This window comes from Cupressus sempervirens, chromosome 2, assembly GCF_028749045.1.
Source record: "Cupressus sempervirens isolate cs-2001-9-10 chromosome 2, ASM2874904v1, whole genome shotgun sequence".
NCBI classification, from domain to species: domain Eukaryota; kingdom Viridiplantae; phylum Streptophyta; class Pinopsida; order Cupressales; family Cupressaceae; genus Cupressus; species Cupressus sempervirens.
The window spans coordinates 237,422,378-237,447,234 of NC_143119.1; the positions used below are offsets into that span (position 1 = coordinate 237,422,378).

The 24,857-nt window shown below is 39.9% G+C and overlaps 1 protein-coding gene across 4 annotated transcripts in view; it reads right to left on the minus strand.

The window, feature by feature from the left end:
* LOC149571915 (putative LRR receptor-like serine/threonine-protein kinase At1g53440) overlaps positions 1–24,857 on the minus strand; it is a 262,162-nt gene that overhangs the window by 182,130 nt on the left and 55,175 nt on the right. For all 4 annotated transcript variants that reach the window (XR_016359885.1, XM_089813318.1, XM_089813317.1 and 1 more), the window contains one exon: positions 7,461–7,544. Coding sequence is in view for 3 of the 4 variants with exons in the window: in XM_089813318.1 (XP_089669444.1) it covers positions 7,461–7,544 (84 nt within the window). In the remaining variant the exon portion in view is untranslated. The remainder of the gene's footprint in view (positions 1–7,460; positions 7,545–24,857) is intronic.

The following is a 24,857-nucleotide window of genomic DNA, read 5'->3' on the forward strand; positions in this document are numbered from 1 at the left end:
AGCTCCTGCCTTTTCATGAAATAAATTCTCAAAGTGCAAACGATTCCATCGTTTGAGCTCAAATTTAACATGCTGAAGCAGCTTGGCAAAAATATACATTGAAGTGCCGTAGGCTGGTCTACCTTTCTTCCACCAATCAGAGACCAAATCATGCAAAGATGAGTCCCAAAGCCACGTAAGTTGGAACCTAAAGGAAGGCTTCCGCAGCACCCGAGACGATTCCAAAGTAAGTTTGATAGGCCAATGGTCAGATCCCCTCCAATCCAAAATCTCAGAGAAAGATGACCACATCCCACCAATCCAATAACAAGAAACCAAGAACCGATCTAACCTTTCTGCAATACAAAACTCACCACTCCGTCGGTTGTTCTAGGTAAACTGTCCATTATTTGGTTTAATATCCACAAGATTCAAGGACTTGATATTGGCTTGAAGTAGCAGTGCAGAAGGCTCCAATCTACCAATACCACCCCGCTTCTCAGCCAACTCACAAATAGCATTGAAATCTCCAGCCATAATCCAAGGATGAAAGGGCAGCATACTATGAACCAGCCTGATGTGGGACCACAAAGCATGCTTACCCTGGATATCGATAGGCGCATAGATATTGGAGAATAAAATGACCTCACCTGTCTCTAGGCCAGTAGCAACCATGGATAAAGAGGATTTGGGGGAAATCCACCAAAGGGGCTGGATTTTTCTAGGATTCCATAAGCAAGCCAAACCTCCGGAAGCACCATGGGCACCAATGCATTGGCACTCCCCACTTCTCCACACCCTATATTTTAGACCTTGCATACTCTCCACAGATAACTTGGTTTCTTGCAGGAATAGAACATCAGGACCTTGTCTTCTAACTAACTCAAGAACAGCTTTTTGTCTAGGGCCACTATTCAAGCCCCTCACGTTCCATGACAAAACAATCATTTCAAGGGGCTTGAAAAAATAGCATCCAGGGGCTTAACTGCCCCCAACTCCACCAAATTTTCGCCAGCCAATTTAATCTTTTCCACATCCTTTTTTCTGCCAAGTTTACCAAATTTTTTTGTCCCACCCTTCTTAATATCTTTCTGCAAAATACCAAGCTTGGGAGGAGGCTTATTCTTCGCCGCTGAACATGAACCAATGTGTTGTCTAGGAGCCAAAGAGTCCATACCTGCAGTGGAGACAATAGCCAGGGGATCTTGCATCTCAGAAGTCCCCTTTTGCTGATCAACATCCAATTGCCGACACTCCTCCCCTAGATGATCCATAGAAGACTCAATAATAAGATCATCTTGAGCTAAGTCCACAAGCCCTTGATCCAAATTGATCAAACCCGGCTTCACTTCCTATTGGCTAAGCTCATCCAAAACCTCAAACCTGTTAAAGGTATCATCCTGCCTTTCTTTAAAGGACCTCTTCTGACCCCTGTTCCTATTCCGAGCCCTGACCGGAACGAAGCCATCTGAAGCCCTTGCCTCCGCAGAAGCAATGCACTTCCCTTTATCTACCTCAGGAGGCTTGATCTCAGGCTGTGACGAATGGGATTCCTGAGGAAGATTCCTTGGGCATCTTCGCTGCAAGTGACCATATTCTCGACAAAGGCAACAGCGAAATGGAAGAGTTTCATAATCCAATTGCTGCACCCAAGAATAAGACCCGCACACATCTCTATTGCATCTGGTAAGGGTCTACTAAGATCAATTTCAACACAAATGCGAGCAAAAGACATTACCTTTTTACCCAAGGTCTGCGAAGAAGTCCCTACAGGTTTTCCAAGTACGGAGGCCAAAAGATGTAGCACATCCTCCCGACAACATTCAATCGGCAACCTCGGTAGGCGAACCCATACTGGGACACAATTAGGCAGTTCCTCTGCAGGGTTGAAGTTGGCATGCCACGGCTTGATAAACAACCCGACCTTATTGTGGAAATAGGGGCCCCCCTCAAACACCCTATTACGATCGGCAATACAGTTGAAAGTAACCATGAAATAACTGTTCACTAGCAACACTATTTCCATTTCCCCTTCCGGCTCCCAAGACCTCCGAGCCCAAACCTCCAAGAATTGCAAGGACACCCTCATCCCTAAGAACTTACAATAAATGGAATGGTGTGAGAAATATTCAACATCATCTGCAATCATTTCAACTAGGACCATCAATTTTGGCCTCTCCTTGCACCTCTCAAGACAACCATTGGTCTTCGTGATCCTCGAAACATTAGATAATCCCAAATCAACATTCGCAGTGTTCGGAGTGAATAGATTGTTATCAAAGGTTTTCATCCCTTGATTTGAAAACCTAGAGCCTAAAGCCGCCCTAAAATCCATTTGAGGCCTCAACATCGGTGTTTCTCCCCTAACATCCGCCATTAGTATAAGCCAAGGCTAGGAAGGATAAACCCTCCACCCTTAAACCAACTCCACCCAACTTCAGCGCTACCCTAACACTCCTCCGCCCTTCACAACAGCAAACGGAACAGAGGCGTGGGAAAACAAATCCCAAACGGCCCTGTCCACTGCCCACGCACAGCAGAGAACAGCAAGGACGTAGAAGACTGTCCCCACGCTCAGCAAGAATTCTCTTCCCTTGCAGCACGACCCAGACCTCGTCTCAGCAAGAAGAGCCGCCCACAACAGCGCCCTACAATCCTCCAAACACCCACCTACGCAGCAACCAGAAGAAGCAAACGAAACAAAGCTAGGGCATGGGTGCCCTAGCTCGCGACCCAATCCGCACGCAAGCCATCAATCTCTCCTTTAAAGATAAAATTAAAAGTAAAAGTAAAACCTTAATTATATCTACTTGTTTTATAATTTGAGTCTTTGACATATAAATTTTTATTTGTGACAGGGCTCCTTATTGGCAGAACATGATAGATGCAGTTGCTATTTGTGGACCGGGGTTTAAAGCCCCAACTGAGGTTGAGTTGAGCAGATACCTCTTGGATGAGATGGTAGAGGACATGAGGGTTGAGCTCGAGGAGAACCAAAAGGAGTGGATTGCAAAGGGTTGCACCATCATGACTGATGCTTGGACAGATAGGAGGAATAGAACACTCCTCAATTTTCTTGTATCCTGTAGAGGTGATTGATCATTCTACTTTCTTACATACATAATTGTAAATTTTGATTTGTTGAATGCTAATTTGTTGATGATCCATTTAATATTATAATTCGTTGTTTTGTTACTTCTAGGATATACCATGTTCATCAAATCCATTGATGCTTCCGCACATGTGAAAAATGCCACATACTTATGTGAGGCTATTGAGGAAGTCATAGCAAAGGTGGGGGAACAAAATGTGATCCAGGTGGTGACGGATAATGCAGCAAGTTATGTTGTTGCAGGTAAACTTTTAACTTTTCAAGTTTTGAAAATAAATTTATTTGAATTTTGAAATTTGAATTTCTAATTGACTTAAAATTGTTGTAGGTAAACTTTTGATGGAGAGGCACCCCACCATATTTTGGTCCTCTTGTGCGGCACACTGCATTGACCTCATGTTGGAGGAAATTGGCAAACTTGAGTTTGTCAAGTCATGTGGAAAGGGCAAAAAACATATGCAAGTTCATTTATAATCATTCATTTTTCCTTAGCTCAATGAGGAAGTACATAGGAGGCAAGGAGTTAGCTCGCCCAGGTATCACGAGGTTTGCCTCGAATTTCATCACCCTGCAGTCCTTGTTGACATCAAGGGATGAATTGAGGAGTATGTTTGTTGAGCGGGAGTGGATTTCCTCTTCCTATGCTATGACCACTATAGGGATAGATGTAGCGGATTACATATTTGATGAGGATGGTTTTTGGAAACCCGCTAGAGAAATCCTTAAGGTAAATTTATTGCAATTTAACATTTAGTATTTTACTTTTACTTTAAGTTATATTATTTTATATTTAAGTTTTGACTCAAATTTTTTGTTTTACTTTATATGTAGGTCACTGAGCCCCTTGTAGCTTTGCTACGAACTGCTAATGGGGAGAAGCCCTCTATGGGCTACATTTATGAGGGCATGGATAGAGCCAAGGAGGCCATCGAAGCCCAATATGCAGGAGTGCAGGAGCAGTATGGCCCTATTTGGGACATCATCGATAGGAGATGGCAGAATCAGCTCTATCGACCCATCCATGTAGTAGCTTACTATCTGAATTCGGCATTTCCTTTCCGTCCCAAGTTCAAGGCGGATGCGGAGGTTCTCACTTGCTTATACACAGTGATTCAGAGGTTGAGTAGCGATGAAGATAGCGCTGCTATGATTGTTGAGCTAGACCAATTCAACAATAAAGAGGGGCCACTTTTCTCTGGCAAGATGGCCATAAATGCTCAGACAACACTACAACCAGGTAAAAATTAAATAATATAATCAATGTTCATGAATCTAGATTCTAAACTTAAAGTTGATTATATAATGCATTAATTTTAGAGTTGTAATTTGTAAATGAGACTAATTGTTTTTGTTTTCCCTTATTTCAGATAGATGGTGGCAAATGTTTGGGGCCACAACCCCAAACCTTCAAAAAATTGCCATCCATATTCTGAGTCAGCCAAGTAGCACTTCTGGATGTGAGTGCAGTTGGTCCATGTTCAAGCACATCCACTTGAAGAGAAGAAATAGGTTGACAGTGCAGAAGTTGAATGATCTTGTCTGCGTTCATTACAACCTTCGTCTTAAGATCAAACAGATTTTGGGTGCTGACTCCTCTCCGATCATTCTGGAGGAGATTAATCCAGAATCAGAGTGGATCACAGAGACTGTGGAACCAATCTTCACTGAGGAAGACCACGCGTGGGTTGACCAGGTGGATGTAGAGGCTGAGGCTGTGGCCAGGGCAGAGGAGGCAGCTAGAGCATGTTCAAGCATTGGTAGACGCACACGTGCACTCACAGACACAGGCCCTAGTGATGTTGTTCATGAGCCCATTGCCCATGCAGAGGACATGGCTCGGCAGTCCTCTAGGACCTACCTTAGACGCCTTTCTCATAGGCACACTGGATACTCAGAGGCTGAGGTTGAGGCTGCAGCAGAGCTAGAGGATGATGATGAGGATGATGAGGCTATAGCTGGAGCCTCGTTTTTATATTTTGTTTACACTGTATAGATATTGATAGTGATACTGAATCATTGATAGACATACGTTTCAAACTTTCATGAATCTTAGATTTCTACATACATTTATGATTTGATGTCTTATAGATCTTCATGATGTCATCTTACATACATTCTATGATTTGAATCATTATGATCAATTGATTTTTATTTACTTCAGCTAGCCTACAATTTACATTTTAGTACATAATGATAACATAGTTACGTATGTGAGGGATTTTATGTTTCATGTTTATGTATGTTAAGTTTTAACTTCTATTTGATGATGTTATAGTGTGTTTAAGTTATAGTCAATAAAGGGTGCGTGAAATAAGTCTTAAATTGTTAAAATCTCTACATTTAAAGGGTTTTTTCAAATTTTCCGATTCGGCCGTGCTGATTCCGATACAATTCCGATTCTCATTGCTTTGGTATAAATAGTAACTACTAAAAATTCTAAGTTGACCTAGACTCCCAACTCAACAAACAATGTCAAAACTCACACTTATAAAGTGTAACTTTCTACAAATAGTAAGTCTCAGACAAGTTGTCCAAGATCACTTCAGAAACTGTTCAACTCAAATACGCACTCTGAGCTCACTGGTAACATCAGAAACCCCCTCTGAACTAGCTAACATAAACCATTAAAAATATTACCAACCCTGCAAGAGGACTTCAAAGTGGGCACATTACAACAAGGTAATTATTAAAACTCCCAAAGCATATGCCCAATTTCAGAATGAATATGATTTACCACCTTATGCTATACATCCAAGAAAAATATCAAACTCCTGCAAACATTAACAATGATGTTCTAAGTTCGCTTTAATAAAAGATCAATATGTAAAATATCATCCTTTGCGCTTGTGTTTCTCGGAGCCACCATGCATAGAATACATATTCAATAATATAAATGCTGAGAAAATATATCATGAGCGTTTATTGAGATCTATACAGTTTTTAGTAAGAAATGAGATAATAATTATCACTGCTGTTGTGAATCATATATTCAAGCAAACTGTTTATTTGAATCAAATTGTTTGACAAAATTCTTAGCAAGGAAAAATGGAAATTTAGTCAATATTCCATTAGAGATATTACAATAGGATATTACGTTTGACTATATGTGAAATTTACTTAAAATAATATATCTTTTGCCTAACTAGCTAATAATCAAACATGTCATCCTTTACTGTAAGTGCTGCCACAACTTCATCAATCCTTGATTGATGGAAACTATATACCAGTTGTCTAAGCAGGCACTACCTCTATCTCAATTTAAGTTTAATCATAGCATAATGAAATTTCACTCATGATACCTTTTGATATATTCCATTTTTACTTCATTCAAAAGGCCTATCGATATGTATATATTATTCCTTAAACTCTTGAATGAATAGAAACAAGGAGAATATAAGGTGTTTAAGAAGAGGAAAAGTGCTAGCACTGATAAAAATAACAAAATTCTATATTTTTAGTTTGTAGTTATTTTATTGTAATAAGGTCTTATTTATTCGTTGTTTATCATAAAATATAAAAAGGTATATATTTTATATAAAGTGCAAGGAAAAGCATATATACAATCTCGGTTTTTTTATTGTTATGGCTGATTAACCAAGAAGTTCATAAAAAATGATTTGATAGGAGAATTCATTTTATAAGAAACTTGATATTGCATGATTAGAACTTACTAGCTTCTACTCTATAAATATTAAATAATTCAGATAAAATATTTTAATTTTTATTATTCAGATGTCGATGCTTGTATATTATCTACAATAAATTAAAAAAATTAGAAAAGGCTTCTGGCATATGTCACAGAATAATAACATATCACAATTTAATGAACTTATGTTCTTACAAACATTTAATCTTTTTTTATGGAAAAGCATATATACAATCTCGGTTTTTTTTGTTATGGCTGATTAACCAAGAAGCTCATAAAAATGATTTGATAGGAGAATTCATTTTATAAGAAACTTGATATTGCATGATTAGAACTTAGTAGCTTCTACTTTATAAATAATTCAGATAGAATATTTTAATTTTTATTATTCCAGTGTTGATGCTTGTATATTATCTACAATAAATTAACAAAATTAGAAAAGGTTTCTGGCATATGTCACAGAATAATAACATATCACAATTTAATGAACTTATATTCTTACAAACATTTAATCTTTTTTATATAATTACGAACGTATTTGGCATGGATCTAGTCAAATTGCTGAATCCATATTATAATAGTCGTTTGGTCAATTAGGCAATGCCTATTGTGACTCCACTGATATGTATGTTGAAATAAATAACAAGATACATTTTTCCATAATTCAAAATAATTTTAATTCATGATACAAATATAATGGATCTAGAATTTGATAATACTTACAAATATTCTATCTTTGGCTGCTTATTTGGCATATTTTCTAAGGTCTTTGGAATCAATCCATTCAAATTATTGAATCTCAAATCCCTGAAGCATGGCAATTCGCTTAAATCAATATCATAAAAATGTCATTTTTCTCACTACTATTTATTTGACAAATTAATCATCATCCAACATTGTTAATAAAACAATCTTGTACAATTAAAGAAAATAATAGATTGTTCACACACAATCATATACAAGTCATAATTTATTTAACCTGCTCTTTATAGATGTTTCTTCTAAATATTTATTGTTAGAATTGTTTTCTTCTCAAAAAGAAAATGTCTTAAAGGGGTAAAAGATAATACTGATCCATTATATTATTCTAATGTTAATTTAGTAGTAAACTATAACTTCTTCATAGAAGAAAGCATATCAGGCCCGTTAATGGGCTTCAAGGGGTTAATCTCACTTTGGCAAGCAATAAGGATGTGAAGTGAGATCCCCCATGTTGACAAAAGTTTTTTCCTTGATCCAAATAATTTGAAAAGAAAACATGGTAAATTATAACGTTTTTTTGTCAAGATGTGACATTTGTACCAGAGCCAATATGAAACATCTTTATTATATTATTGATGACAGTTGTTTGAGTGTATCCGAATAGTCTCCTCTTGTCGTGGCAAGCAGTTAGGTTTATTAACGCCTAGTGATGTTCACTTGGTAAGTGAAGCACCACTTGTCAGATTTGTATGGTGGAATTGAAAGGTTTGTAAAATATGTTTAAGGACTTCATTCTTAAATGGATTTTGAAAAGATGGCTCTCAGTTTCTTTGTTTCGAAAACAAAAACTCTATCTTGGAGGCAGCTGGAATTTCTTTTACAGGAATCTTTTTAGACTCGTTGCTTGAAATAAATAAGAAGTTTTATGTCAGTCATATTGAAGGTGTTCATTTTCCACCATGTGAAATAAGTGCATTGCACAGCAGTCTCTATGGGCTTTATATCAGTCAAGGTAATGTGTGTTTTCGGTTCTGATCGGCACTTGAGTTTGGCACCTATTGTTAGCAAATAATAATAATGATGTTAAGTGTTGTTATGTTTGTTAGTTTAACTAAGGGGTAGGCAATTATGGTTGTGACGGTTCAATTCACACTCCCTCAGGTCTATATCTGTACTCTCTCCGATGGAACAAATCATCATCATTGTGTTGGAGTAATAGTGTCTTGTGGAGTCTAAATACTTGTAAGATTATCTGGCCTTAATGAAGAAGTTGCCAATTCTCTGATATTACATTGTATTATGTTCTGTTTCACTCCTTGCTATCTATATTGTGTATTTATGAACACCTTACCCAAAGCGGGAAACATCTGGCACTATTGCCGATACAAACTCGGGAAGTGGCAGAGTGTTGATGGCGAATGGAAAATCATGGGCCAACCAATAGACTATGTTGCATGTAGCAGCTAAGAGCACAAGGAGGAATACCCAAAATGTTTTGAAGGTGAACGAGCATTAACATCAAACTTCGTCACATTGTTGCAGGCATCAATTGGAACTCACATCAAGAGGGAAGTTGCACATGAAGAGGTGCTAGAAAGTCCCATGTGGAGTGCCCTCGTAGTGAGTCCTACAGTGGACCAGTTAATGTGGCATCTCCTTCAATTGTTGGCACAAACATTCCTTGCCCTCTAGAACTATCATGAGGAGACTACCACAAAAAAAATTGGCAACAAATTCTTCAAGCCAATGAAGAGAACAAATGCCAAAGGAATAGCTGAAGGGAAGAGGAGGAATGGGACGAAACCTGATAGAGGCAACACAATAATTTTACCTTCCCAAAAGAAATAGAAATAAAAGAGAGTATTGAAGTTGTTGATACAATTATATCATATTATTGACATATATTGTAAAAAAATTGATGAATTAATACAAAGCATTGCGTGTTCTTTTATACATCATATTCTATTACATTTCATGCATAAGAGAAAGAATTAATGCCCAACTTGCTAAGCAAAGATAAAAATAGAAAAGAGTATATAAACGATTATGAGGCTATTCAGAGGACCTTAATACTACAACAAGCAGAATGAAGGAAATAACTAAGGAGACCTGCCAAAGGGCTACCAGAAGAAGGATTGGTGGAAGGAAAACAAGTTGGTGTCCTAGTAGGCAAGAAAGCCGAAGTAGAATGGTATGATGGGGAAGAATACCACTAGGAATATGATAGGGAAGAATACTGCTTGGAGTATGGCAGCAGGAATACCACTAGGAGTATGGTAGGGAGGAATACTGCCAGGAGTATGGTGGGGAAGACTTGATAGAAGAGACATGAAACTGCTTTAGGAATTTAACCGCACACCACACACAAAGGTGAGGGAAGCCTAAAGGAACAAAGAGGAAGAGACCAAAGACAAGAACGTCGAGGATACCAATGCAGCAAGGAGTATCGGAGGGACACTAGGGCAAGGTAGTTAGTACTATCGGTCAAGCTCCAACCCATCCAATTCAAGAGCACAACCAACCGAAAGTAACATAAATAGAAGAATGGTGTCAAAGAAGCAAAACCTACCAAAATTTACTCATGACGAGAAGGAGGATCCTGTAACACACTGTTGTACCTACAAAACAATTTGGTCAAAAAATGGAGATATGGACAAGGACAAATGGGTCCAATAGTTTCCAGCAACCTTGCACAGAGTCGTCATTGATTGGTAATCCAATATGGACAAAGCAAAAACAAATACCTGGGATAACCTAAGGAAAGAATTGCTTCAAGATGACAACAAAATAGTATTGGAGATCTATAGTATGAAGCAAGGGAAAATGGAAATGGTGCAAGCTTACAATCGGAGGATTAAAGTACTACTAGGGAAGATAGACAACCAACCTACCAACAAATTAAATAAGAGATGGTTCGTTGAGGGACTCAAGCCCTCACTTAGGAAGAAAATGAAGATAGTACTTCCCGCATCATACGTTGACACCTACGACAGAAGCATGGACCTTCAAAGTAAAGATAAAACCTCGAAGAAGAAGAGGGGCAAGTCATCATTTGGGAGTGACGAATCATCAAAGTAGAGAAGAAGCAACGAGGAATCAAATAAGAAGGTACACGCTCTCCAGAAAAATATGGAAAGAATTGTGAGGGAGTTAAAACAATTAAGGGGAGTGCAAACATAAGTGATGAAGGAGAGTCATGGTGTACGGATTGCAAGGAGAACAGCCACACAAAGGGTTTCTATCCTAGAAAAGCATTATGCAACATTTGCAAAGTTATGGGTCATCCCACCAAGGAAGCCATTACAACATGAAAATGAGGAGCCAGAAAGTGCTTTTTTCACAAGAGCAATCGTCCACATTTGGGGCAGCAAAGACCTCCTAGAAGACAAAGAATAATGCATTAGTTGGAGGATTTTGAAACACCAACATAGAGAGAGAGGGAATAACAACAACATCAACTAAAGTTGGATACAAAATGACACCAAGGGATGGCCTATGATGTAATGTTCCTGTTCTAAAATAAATAATAAATTAAACTTTTGTAATGGGCTAATTGATTTAATGTGTCTCGGACCCTTTTTTTTTTTGTCTTTAAAGTTTGTGTCACTGTCGGCTATCTTTGTACACCCTCGGAAGGGTTTCCCAATAGGTATTTAAGCACGGCTTGTAAGAAGTCTGTAGGCATGCTTTTGGATTAATTTCTCTGTACTACAAATTCCTGTTGGAGTTCCAGATTGTCCGCCATTTTGGAAGTGAAAGACCTTCCCTATTTGGCTCGTGTGGTTTTGGAGGGAATTCAACTCTTACCCTATTCCATTGTTGCATGTATTAATTTACTCAAATCTGGCAAATCGGAGCATCATCTTTGGCATCTATTGAAGGGATTATTCATATTCGAGTTTTCTATTGTTGTATTCTGTCTGAACGTGTTGCATTTCATTGTGGCTCAAACACTTTCTGTGCAATATCAAGGCATTCCCGTACAGCCCTTTAACTTGCTTGTACGGCCTCCACTCCAACACACGCCTTTCACCAACCCTCCCCTGTATGGCCATCTTGGTTCCTCCCACACGCCAAACTATCCCTCATCGTACGGCTTACAAATTCGAGTGTTATATTTGCTTTGTTTTCCCACCATACGACCCTTAGGAAATCCTCCAATTCACACCTACGGCATACTTCACACTGTACGCCACCTTTCATTTGACCTGTACATTCATCTTCTCCATACAACCTCCTTCCCCTGCTACCACCATATGGCTTTAGCCGTACAACTACCTGGCATACTTTGGATACCGTACGACCAGCTTTCCAGACACCGTATGGCTAGACTACTTGCAATGTACAGTCTTTAGTTCCTCACCCAACCACACCTTCCAATTACTTGGAAACAAAGAAAATTTGATCTTCCCCGGAATTGGAACACTACAGTAGCATCAAAGCACTTCAATCTTGCCAGCTTGTGGACAATGAATAAGAGTTTATAGCCAGAAGAGAAGAAGGACACATTTCGTTGATTGAATGGTTGATGAACGGGAACCGACCGCTGCCGAACTTGTGGCACTACTGAGGGAACTTGCCAGGAATCAGGCATCGATCACTGATATGCAGCGACTCATGGAAGAAACTCTCAAGAAGTTGGCAGGGAACAAAATGGTCACAGTGCGGACTTGATGTCGGGTAAATCAAACCCTTAGCCAACACGATCACGACCTTCCATGCTGACTTTTCCACCATGGATGGAGGCACAACACGGAGGGAGACAACCAACCTTTGAAGAGATGAGAGAAGACTGGACAAATGCAAACCTTGAAGAAGATATATCCTACAAAGATTACGCGGATCTGAGAATGAGATATTCAGGAGGTAGAAATAGAGGATATTTTAACAATGATCTTAGAAGAAAGTTGAGTAAGGTAAATCTGTCCCCATTTGATGGATCTGGTTCCATATTTGCGCAAGCGTGGGTAATGAAAGCCGATACCTACTTCCAAATAAATCCTATGCCAAAAGAAGCAACCAAATTTGTTGCGCTGCACTTGGAAGGAGTTGCGCACGAATGGTGGCACCATGGCACCATCACATTAGGGCATGATCAAATAAATACTTATGCGGAATTCATGGAGAGATTGATAGAACGATTTGATGGTAAAGATCCAAAGCTCAATTTCAAAGATTTGGCACAACTAAGACAGACTAGATTGATTGATTAGTTCATTGCAAAATTTCAGACTCTCTATTTTGGTCACAGAAATTTCTGAAAGAAGACGGGTAGTGCTCTTCATGAATGGACTGATAGAACCTCTGAAAGGTTGGGTAAAGGGGTTCAATCTTGCCACCCTGTCGGAAGCAATCAATAAAGCACGGAGTATGGCATCATCATCGGCATCATCCTGTCGAAGTTACTCACATCTTAAACTGCCGATGTTTCTGAGGGACAAACCTTCGCCCAAGAAGCCAACATTGGATAAAGCTACCAGACAGGAACTCCAAAGAAAGAAATTGTGTTTCAATTGCAAGGGACCTTGGGAGCCTAGCCATTAGTGCCTCGAAAAGGGGAAGATCCATTACATTGAGGTCGTGTCGAATGATGAGGACGAACAGGAAGAAATGTTGGCCGAAGATAACCAACCCCACAATGACACCAACATCAATTTGAACCATACGGAGAGCATTGTTTCTTTGGTACAATGCAAAGGAGCCATTACCTTGGCCAGTAGCCTGAGGTGCACAGTTTTTCGAGTGCGGGGTACCCTTCAAGGACAAAGGGTTATGGTGATGTTGGATAGCGGAGCTACTCTAAATTTCATAAACTCATCCTTGGTTAAACAAAGAAGTCTACCTATGGAGGTGCATGCTGGCTTTCAGGTCAAGGTCGCCGAAGGGACTTTTCTACCCTGCATGCACCTTGTTCCTCAACTGAGTATCACAACGGCGAATCACACATTAACTGAGGACTTCTTCATAGTGGACCTAGTTGACATGGAAGTTATTCTTGGCATACAATGGATGGAGACCCTGGATGAATACACTCAAAGTTTCAAACGGATGGACTTCACTTTTGTGGTTGATGGAAAGAAGGCTATCCTCCAAGGAATGGCAAATGAAGGTCTGAAGGAAGTTTCTGCGCATCAGATGGAGGCAATCTTTTGGCACGATGATGTTGCGTGGGCTGCGCATTGTCTTATCTCGACGGAACCTATAAAGGGGCATCGAACACCTCCGCAAGATGAACTTCAGGATATTTTAAGTAGACATGATAAAGTTTTCATGGATATTCCTCCTGGCATACCATCTCATCGAGGGTTTGAACACACCATTGAGTTGCAATCAGGGGCAAATTCGGTCATAACCACACTATACTGCCATCCCAAGAAATCCAAAGATGAGATCGAAAGGACGATTCAGGAACTGCTAGAGAGAGGATGGATCTGTCCCAGTTCTAGCCCATTCGCATCATCTGTGGTCTTGGTCAAAAAGAAGGACGAGACGATGTGCATGTGTGTGGACTATCGCGCGTTCAATAAAAAAACAATAAAGAACAGATATCCCATTCCAAGGATAGATGAGTTGCTAGACGAATTGCATGGCGCTGTCTATTTTTCAAAAATAGATCTCTATTTTGGATACCATCAAATGCACATGAGGGAGGAAGATGTGGAAAAAATGGCTTTCTGTTGTCACTACAGACATTATGAGTTCCTAGTCATGCCATTCGAATTGACCAATGCACCTGCTACATTTCAATCATGCATGAACCACATCTTCAACAAGCAATTGCATAAGTATTTATTGGTATTCTTTGATGATCTTATTTATAGCAGGACATGGGGAAAACACCTAAAGCATCTAAATGAAGTTCTAAGTATCATGGAGGAACAGTCATTGTTCGCCAAGCAGTCCAAATGTGAATTTGGTATGACAGAAATATTGTACTTGGGGCATGCTGTCAGTAAATACGGAGTTCAAGTGCATCAAGAGAAGATTCAGGCTATCCTTCACTGGCCTCCACCAAAATCACTCATGGATTTGCAAGGATTCTTCGGACTATGTAGTTACTACAGGAGGTTCATTAATGGATTCTCTCAACTCAGTGCACCTTTAACGGATCTAACGAAAAAGGGGTCATTCCAATGGAACGAAAAGGCACAACTCACCTTTGATAAGCTGAAGGAGGCCATGAGCACTTGTCCTGTACTTGCACTACTTGGTTTCACTTGACCGTTCATTTTGGAGTGCAACACATCCGAGGAAGGTATTGGAGGGGTACTGATGCAAGATAGAAACCCCATCACTTATGAGAGCAGGAAGTTTATGCCAACAGAACACCTATATTTCATCTACTACAAAGAAATGTTGGCCATTATACATGCTCTAACCAAGTTCCAGCAGTATCTGCTAGGTGCCAAGTTTATCGTCCGTACGGATCACAACAATTTGAGATACTTTCTGGAGCAATGGGACTTGAACTAACAACAACAAAAATGGGTAAGAAAAGTTCAAGCTTTTGATTTTGACATTGAGTATGTAAAAGGGAAGAAAAATGTAGTTGCAGATGCCTTGTCCAAGAAACCCACCATCTGCTCACTAGACCAGATTTCAGCTGACTGGAAGGCACATTTGTTAGTGGAATATTCCAAGAATACATTTGCCTGTGAAATAATGAATGGCCACACTCACAATGATCAGTACAGAGTGGTGGATGACATCATCTACTATAAAGATCGGATATACCTGGTGCCAGAATCCAAATTGAAGCAAAAAATTTTGAAGTACACGACTCACCTCTGGCTAGACACTTAGGTTTCCTCAAAACTTATAGAAGTTTTCAAGAGAGGTTTTCATGGAAAGGACTTAAAGCAGACGTGTTGCAATATGTAAGAGAGTGTACAATCTACTAACAAAACAAGTCCGAACATACTCTTCTTGTCGGGTTGCTACAACCTTTGCCAATTTCCGAACATAAGTGGGAAAGTATATCAATGGATTTCATAACAGGTCTTCCCAAGGTGAACGGAAAGGATTGTATCTTCGTAGTGGTTGATAGATTGACAAAGTATGCACATTTCTTCGCCATCCCCTCGGACCTTTAGCTTGCACAAGTTGTCGATCTATTTTTTAGAGAAGTCTTTTTTCTGCATGGGTTACCCCAAAACATCGTCAGTGATTAGGATGGACGATTCGTCAGAATCTTCTAGTCAGAACTGTTTCAAATAGCAGGGACAGAATTATTGCCAAGTACAAGTTACCACCACAGATGGACAAACAAATCGAGATGTGAACAAATGGCTCGAAGGCTACCTTCGGAACTATGCATCGACCTAACGACGAGCGTGAGTAAAATGGATCCATCTGGGGGAATATTGCTACAATACCACATATCACGTGTCTATTGGGATGGCAACATTCAAAGCTTTGTACGGGTACAAACCCCTCTCCTTGATCGACACAATTCTGGGTGATAGTCGCACTCCAAGGGCGAGGGACTGGCTTCAGGAAGGACAAGACATACTAAGGTGCTTGAAGGAAAACCTATAGCGGGCACAAAATCAACAGAAGATGTACGCCAACAGACATCGGATAGAGAGGAGTTTCAAAGTGGGGGATTTGGTCTACCTCCGGCTCCAGCCATACCAACAATCTTCATTAAAGGGAACAAGAAAGGAAAAATTGAAGCCACTATTTTATGGTCCCTATCGCATGGTCCGCCACATTGGTGAAGTAGCATACGAATTGGAACTTCCAGAGGGGAGCCTCATTCATAATGTCTTCCATGTTTCTTGCCTAAAAAAAGCTATAGGGAAAAACGTCACAGTTGCCACCAACCTTCCGCCACTCAATGAAGAAGGAAAGCTTATTCTGGAACGTGTTGAGATCCTCAAAACACGTAAAAAGACCCTTCGGAACCGCACTGTGAAGGAATACTTGGTATGTTGGCAACACCTACCATTGGATGACGCAACATGGGAAGGCGAGCACATTCTCCAACACCCTGCATTGCACTTGCTTGAGGACAACCAAACTTTGGGATGGGAGGATTGTAATGTTCCCATTATAAAATAAATAATAAATTAAACTTTTGTAATGGCTGATTGATCTAATGTGTCTTGGACCCATTTTTATTTTTGTCTTTGAAGTTTGTGTCACCGTCAACTATCTTTGTACACCCTCAAAAGGGTTTCCCGACGGGTATTTAAGAATGGCTTGTAGGAAGTCTGTAGGCATGCTTCTAGATTAATTTCTTTGTACTATGAATTCCTGTTGGAGTTTTGGATTGTCTGCCATTTCGGAAGTGAAAGACCTTCCCTATTTGACTTGTGCGGTTTCAATGAGAATTCAACCCTCACCCTATTTCGTTGTTGCATGTATTAATTCACTCAGATCTAGCAAATCGGAGCATCGTCTTTGGCATCTATTGAAGGGATTATTCATATTCGAGTTTTCTATTGTTGTATTCTGTCTGAACATGTTGCATTTCATTGTGGCTCAAACACTTTCTATGCAATATCAAGGCATTCTCGTACGACCCTTTAACCTGCTTGTACGGTCTCCACTCCACCACATGCCTTTCACCAACCCCCCTACGACCATCTTGGTTCCTCCCACACGCCAAACTATCCCTCATCGTACAGCTTACAAATTTGAGTTTCTGTCTGCTTTGTTTTCCCACTGTACAGCTCTTAGGAAATCCTCCATTTCACACCATACAGCATACTTCCCTTCACACTGTATGCCACCTTTCATTTGACCCGTACACCATTCATCTTCTCCATATGGCCTCCTTCCCTTTCTACCACCATACGGCTTTAGCCGTACGACTACTTGTTGTACTTTGGATACTGTATGGCCAGCTTTCCAGACACCGTACGGCTAGACTACTTGCAATGTACGATCTTCAATTCCTCACCCAACCATGCCTTCCAGTTACTTTGGAAATAGAGAAAATTTGATCTTCCCCGGAATTGGAACACTGCATATGATACACTGTTGAGCTTGTAACCAATGGGGTCACTTTGCCCGAGATTGTCAAAAGGAGAACACACCATAGAAGTTGTGTTGATGGTGTGACCTTGGAGACCATGAAGATGCCAATTGCCCAAAACTAAGCATTAACCTTCTAAACATCAAAGGAAGCATAAGTGAAGAAGTAATAGTTGTCACTCGTACACAAGAAAAATAGACCACATACCCCGACCACCATACCGATAAGCAAAGAGTACAGGACACCAAACAGGAGATTGAAAAGGCAATGAAGGCATGAAAGGAGACACATGAGATGGCAAGCACTTCTAGTCAAACGGAAGTGGAACAAAATATATTAAGGCAAATGTTACACATTGAGGTATCAGTGAAAGTCTAGGACCTCCTTCAAACCATGTCTTAGTTGCAAACAACATTGTTGAGCACCTTCTCCATGCACCCCAACACCACACAGTGTACTGATGTTCCTGGTGGATTTGCAATGGATTTGATATTACTGGTAGCAAATAATGGTAGACACCCTACAATTGGGGAGATGGGCATCCTTGAAACTATTTTGATAGATACCATCATGGACGGGGGCTCCGGGGTAAATGTACTTCCAAAAGAGACGTGGAAGAGACTTGAGAAAAACCGTATGGCCCTCGACTTTCAATTTATAGGGTGCACCAACAAGGAATCAAACCCCTCGAGACACTAAAGGCGCAAAAAGTCACCATAGACACAACCAGTTGTGCTAGACATTGTTGTGATTCTTCTCAAGAAGAAACGACATGATGTCATTCTCAACACGAGGTAGCTTTTAGCAACGAGGGTCAATCAAATTGGAAGAAAAATACCCTCTCAATGGAGAGCAGAGGGTGGAAGATTGTCATCGACCTCCGAACCCAAATGGTGAGTGAAGCGATTGCATTTTCCTTTGAGTCTGATTCTAACAAAGAGAATGGCCGAATGGATTATGAAAGGAACCAAATGGAGCCTAACAATGAAGGTGTTCTAGAGCTTGAAGATTGTTTGGAGGATGAAATAAGCGCAATGAATGGACTCTTCCATTGGAAGATGGAAGATTGTGAGTTATTTCATAGTTATATGTTGGAGGTGGAAGAAGTAGGAGAAGCATTAGAGAGAGATTTGTTCTTGTTGGAGTATGGGGAGTACAAGGGGAGGCCTGTGTGAATGAATGCCCAACCCACTAATGTGATGCCGACAAACCAATCAAATATGAAGAACCATCCTTACAAATCACCAATCTCAGGGACGATGCAAATCTACGCAATATACTAGTAGGGGATGATTGAAATCTTGTGTTAAAGGCTATAGCATTCTAGGTCTTCCTGGAATATAAGGATGTTTTTGCATGGACTTATAAAGACCCAAGGGTGTATCGTTAAAGTTGTGCGCACACTGCATTTCTCTAGTACCTAGAGTCGTGCCCTTGCAAAAAAGGCCTTACAAAACAAATAAAAAGTATGCAGCGATGGAAAATGAGGAGATTGAGTGTATGCTCAATGCAAGGATCATTTTCAAGGTGAGGACAAGCAAATGGTTGTCCCCAATTGTGATATCACTAAAAAAGGAGGCCAACCAAATCAGGATTTGTGTCGACTTCAAATGCCTTAATGTCATCACCTTGAAGGATCCCTTTCCCATACCATTTACACACACCATCTTGGACGAGTTTGTTGGACACAGGATGTACTCATTCGTGGATGAGTTCTTGAGGTACAACCAGATATCCACTGTGAAGGAGGACAAGTTGAAAACTAACTTCGTGCTAGAGAATGGAGTCTATGCATATACTAGATGCCCCTCAAGCTATGCAATACACCTGTAACGCTCCAAAGAATAATCCTCCACATCTTTGACAAGATGCTGGTAGGGAATTTTAGGGCCTTTCTTGACAACAGGTTGATCTTCAGTGGGCAGGACGCACATTTGGTAGTCCTTCAGGAATGTATGGAGGTGTCATAAAGCAAGGTTGGCATTCAACCCAAAGAAGTGCAGGTTTATGGCTCCACATGGGAAGTTGTTGGGTCACGTTGTTTGCAAGGTCGAATTAAAGATAGACCCCAATAAGGTCAGAGTGATCATAGAGATGAAGCCTCCCACAAATGCCATAGGGATGAAATCATTTTTGGGCCACATTGGGTACTACAGGTGATTTATAAAGAGCATCGCTCAAGTCTCCTACCCTCTGGATAGGTTGTTGTGGAAAGAACCCTATGTTAGGGGGATGAAACAAGATGCCTCGTTTGTAGAACTAAAGACAAGACTAGTCAGAACACAAATTCTTGCGTACCTGGATTAGGACAAGGAATTCCATGTCCATGTGGATGCTTTGAATTTTGCAATTGGTGCAACTTAAGCTCAAGTGCGCGATCACAACTTAGACCACCTTATTTATTTCACCAAGTTGTTTCAAGGGCAAAAAAGAATAACAGTACAATGGAATGAAAGGCACTCGGCATGGTTTATGCAATACAAAAGTTCAGACATTATCTGTTGGCAACACAGTTCGTGTTCTATGTGGACCATGATGAAGGGTGCTTCCCTTAATACCATAAACGCATAACAGAAGCAAAGAAACAACAGCAATTGCGAGAACAAAATATGGGCTTCTTATTATTGCAAAAAATGCGGAATTACAAAATTCAAAGATACACTATGCTAAACCACATAGGCGCCTTCATTACAGTAATCTGCAAGACAAAGTTGCGAACTATCACCCAGAGCTATCCTAGACAATATTCGGATCTTTCTTAAATAGGCAATTTTATGCCACCCGGGAAGGTTCTAGACACTCAAACTTAATACCTAGGGCCGACAAACCCTAACAATTCATATAGTCAGCCAAATACACTTTTAACATTTATTTTAGAAGTTTCGGGTAGCCCAACTTCGGAAGACCATAACTCTCAAACCGTTGCTCCAATTGGCTATTATAACCACTTTTCGAAAACCTTAGCTCTTGATCTACAAGCTTGGATTCGCGTAAGCGCCCATTTGTTGAGTTTTCAGGCCTCATCCAACGCCTCTAAGGCCTTCAATACTGAGCCTAAAGTTACACACCGAAAATTTGTAATAACTTTACAAATACATATAATTTGGCTATGAAACTCGACTGACAAATTGATATAAATAAAATGAACCTTCACTACTGAAATTAGAACATTTGAACTCATATGATTGACTTACTAAGTAGCAAGCCTCCACAGACACCAACTCTACATTAAAAAACTCTTATTGAAACAAGTGAAAGGAAATATTTTTGGGTGATGCAAGATTGCTCTTACAACCAGGATGCTCTTACATGAGACGCCCAGGGTAATTTGAGAAGTGACCCCATCACATCTCAAGTATTCAGAGGAAAATCAAGATGGTTAACCTCCTCCTTTGCTAGCCATGATGAATCTTCTACTAGCCTCCCTTTCCATTTGACCAGGCATTCTTCATAAGTTTTGTTCCTTGTACTTTTGCCAACACGACTGTCAAATATCTTCCCAATCTCTTTTGTAGTTGAACTAGCTACTAGAATACTCCACTGCGCTTCTACAATTTCATTCCCATCACCTCCTTCATGGTACTCTATCAAATTTGAAATATTAAATACTGGGGAAATATTCAATTCAGCAAGCAACTCCACTTTATAGGCATTTCCAGAATCAAGTCTTTTCACTATCTTGCACAGTCCAAACTTCTTCATTTTCAGCTTATTATATGTACCCACTGGAAAAGCTCCTTTCACAAATGAGCTATGATGTCATCTCCAATCTGAAATTCCTTATACCTCCTTTTCATGTCTGCCTTAGCCTTATACTATGTATTCATCTTGATAATGTGTTTCCTCACCTCCTCGTGGATATTCTTTAAATGTTCAGCAAATTACACTATTTACCTCTCCTTTATCCAACTACCTCAACTCAGAAGCAATCCTGGGACTGCTCTCATATACAATCTAGAATGGTGATTTACCAGTACTCTTGTTGACAGAATTATTATATGCAAATTTTTCCTGTGGTAAAATTAGATCCCAACCTTTTGGCTTGTCTCCAAACAAACATCTCAGCAAATTTCTCAAACTGCAATTCACAACTTCTATTTGCCCATCAGTCTGTGGATGATGTCATGAACTGAACTTCAATTTTGTCTTCAATTTCTTCCACAATGTATGCCAGAAATACCCAACAAACTTGGTATCTCGATCTAAAACTATACTCTCTAGTAGACCATGTAATCTCACCACTTCTCTGAAAAACAACTCTGCCACATCAACAACACCACTAGTATTCTTGAAATGTGTCATCTTTGAAAACTTGTCAACCACAACAAAAATAGAATCATGCCCTCCTGAGTCCTCGGTAATCCAAGAATGAAATCTATGCTAACATCCTCCCACGGCTTCTCTGGTATAGGTAATGGTTGATACAAGTTTGTATTTTGTTTCACTCCTTTCACCATCTAACATATTTTGCAACTCTGTACAAACTTCTTCACATCTTGCTATAACTATGGCTAATAATAGTTCTCAACAACCAAAACAATGGTCTTATCTCTCCCAAAGTGTCCAACCAATCCTCCACTATGTTTCTCCTTGATGAGATTCTCTCTCATTGAGCTTCTAGGAATGCACAATTGGCTTTCTTTGAACAACATACCATCTTTGATTATGAAATCCAACCACTTCATCCTGTCAAGTGTAATAGGTTTTGTACAAGCCTTCCATGATTCGCCAAAATCAGGATCCTCTAGATACAAATTCTTGAGATCCTTGAACCTAGCCACCTCAATCTGCATCTCTGTTAGCAAAAGTTGTCTTCTACTAAGAGCATCTACAACTCTATTAGACTTCCCACTCTTGTGTTTCAGAAAAAATGTATAACTCTGCAAAAACTCAACCCGCTTCAAATGCCTTTGGTTCAATTTTCCTTGACTATTCAAATATTGCAAAGTTTGATGATCAGTATACAAAACAAACTCCTTTGGAAGAAGATAGTGTCTCCACTTCTTCAATGCTTGAACTATAGCATAAAATTATTGATCATAAATAGAATATTTTATTTGGCATCATTCAACTTCTCACTGAAATAAAAAATAGGTCTACCTTCTTGGCTCAAATCAACTCCTATTGCAATACCACTAGCATCACAATCTACTTGAAACACCTTGTTAAAATCTGGAAGTGCTAAAATAGGCTGCTCTATAACTTTCTGTTTCAATGGATTAAAACTCTTATCTGCTCCTACAGTCCACTTAAATACTTTCCTATCCCCTCTCATTGTTTCAGTCAAGCATCCAAAAATACTGCTAAAACCTCTTATGAACTTTCTGTAAAAGCTAACCAGTCCATGAAAAGATCTTACCTCTATAGCACTCTTTGGACTAGGCCATTCTGGGATAGCCTTCACTTTCTCTGGGTCCATTTTCAGACCTTCTGCTGAGACTACAAATTTCAAATACACCAACTCCTTCACAAAACTACACTTCTTTAGGTTTATCAGCAACTTCTCTTGCCTCAACTTATCAAACACCTTTCGAATATGCATAAACTACTCCAATGTCTTACTAAAGATCAAACTATCATCTAGGTAAACAATAACAAACTTATTGAGAAACGACTTCAGTCCTTCATTCATGAGCCGCATGAAAGTGTTTGGTGCATTGGTTAGCACAAAGCACATGACTGACCACTCATACAATCCTTCCCTTGTCTTGAAAGCAGTCTTCCACTCATCACCTTCTCTAATGCGAATCTGATGGTATCCACTCTTCAGATCTATCTTTGTGAAATACTCAACTCCACTCAAAAAGTCCATAATATCATCCATCCTTGGCAATGGAAATCTATATTTGATTGTGATCTTGTTAATAGTGCGAGAATCTGTGCACATTCTCCATTCTCCATTCTTCTTTGGTGCTAATACTGCCGGTATAGCACATGGACTCGGACTCTTTTGAATCAACCCTACTATAACTCCTCATGAACTTGTCTGTCCAACTCTTCACTTTCTACTAGTGTCATTCTATGTGCTAGCTTGTTTGGCAAACTGGCTCCTAGAATCGAATCCATCTGGTGACTGATTTTCCTCACTGGGGGTAATCCATCAAGCACATTATCTGACACAATATCATGAAACTCTCCAAACATGTCTGCAACTTCTGCAGGTACCTTCTCTACTTCTTCTTTACCATCTTTTGGAATTATAGCAAAACACATATGCTCACGCTCCTTTCAGAAACTCTTTTCCATCAATAAAACATATTCTAGCAGCACTACATACCTTTTCTTTTTTCTCCTTCAACAACTTCAACTTATGCTTCACCTCATCCTTTGTTAGTGTAGATATTTTCTCGCCCATTATGTACAACATGCATGTCAAACTGTCACGGCCTACCCAACAACATATGACATATGTCCATCAGTATGATATCGCAAAGCACCTCATCCTGGTACCTTCCAATCTTGAACTTCACTAAGCATTGCTCAATGACCGTGACCTTGTGGTCATCTTGCACCCAAGCAATACAATATGGGCGTGGGTGTTTTTGTCTCTTCAGCTTCAACTTTGTGACCATCGTTTCTAACACCAATTTGTCAATACTTCCACCATCGATGATCACATCACAACACTTATCTTCACATTTGCAGATTGTGCAAAACAAGCTCCTTCTTTGATCAAGTTCATTCTCACCACTCAGTAGGACTCCTCTATTAACTAGGACTTCTCCTCTTTCAACATCTTCAGAATGTGATGATGTAGCATCTTCATCAACATGCGCAACTCTAGCCTATCCTTCTACACTTCGATATGTTCTTCCCTGGCACTGGAAACATTCAAATGCTCTATGTCCTTCTCTACAGTAAAAACATTTCCCATAGAAGCCTCCTCTTCCAAATCCTTGTCCTCAACCTCTTCCTCTTTGATCTCTATTGTTTTGATCATGGAAACGAGTAGAATTATATCCCCTCTGGTTCTGACCGTTAATTCCAGCCTCGTCCTTGTTCTTCTGATCATCGTTTTGAGCTCCATAAGACTGTCCGCCAAATCTTCCACCGAGACCTCTACCACTACTTTTGTTATCAAACTTTTTGTTTAGCTTCTCCTCAACTTTTAGGGCAAACTGGTATGCCTCCTCAATACCGGTCACTCGAACAAGACTCAACTCTTCTTGAATGCTTGGCCTTAACCCATTAAGATAATGGGCCACTTTCTCCTTATCAGCTTCAGCATGGCTAGTTCTAATGAGAACTCAGTAGAACTCTTTGGTATACTCTTGAACAGACTTTCCTGCTCGCTTCAACCCTTGCATATTTTTCAATAGATCAAGCTCATAATCCATGGGAATGAACTATTGCTTCATTTTAGCTACCATTCAATCCCATCTAGTGATTTTTTCCTTTCCTCTTATTTCGATCCAACTGGATCTCCTGCCACCAGA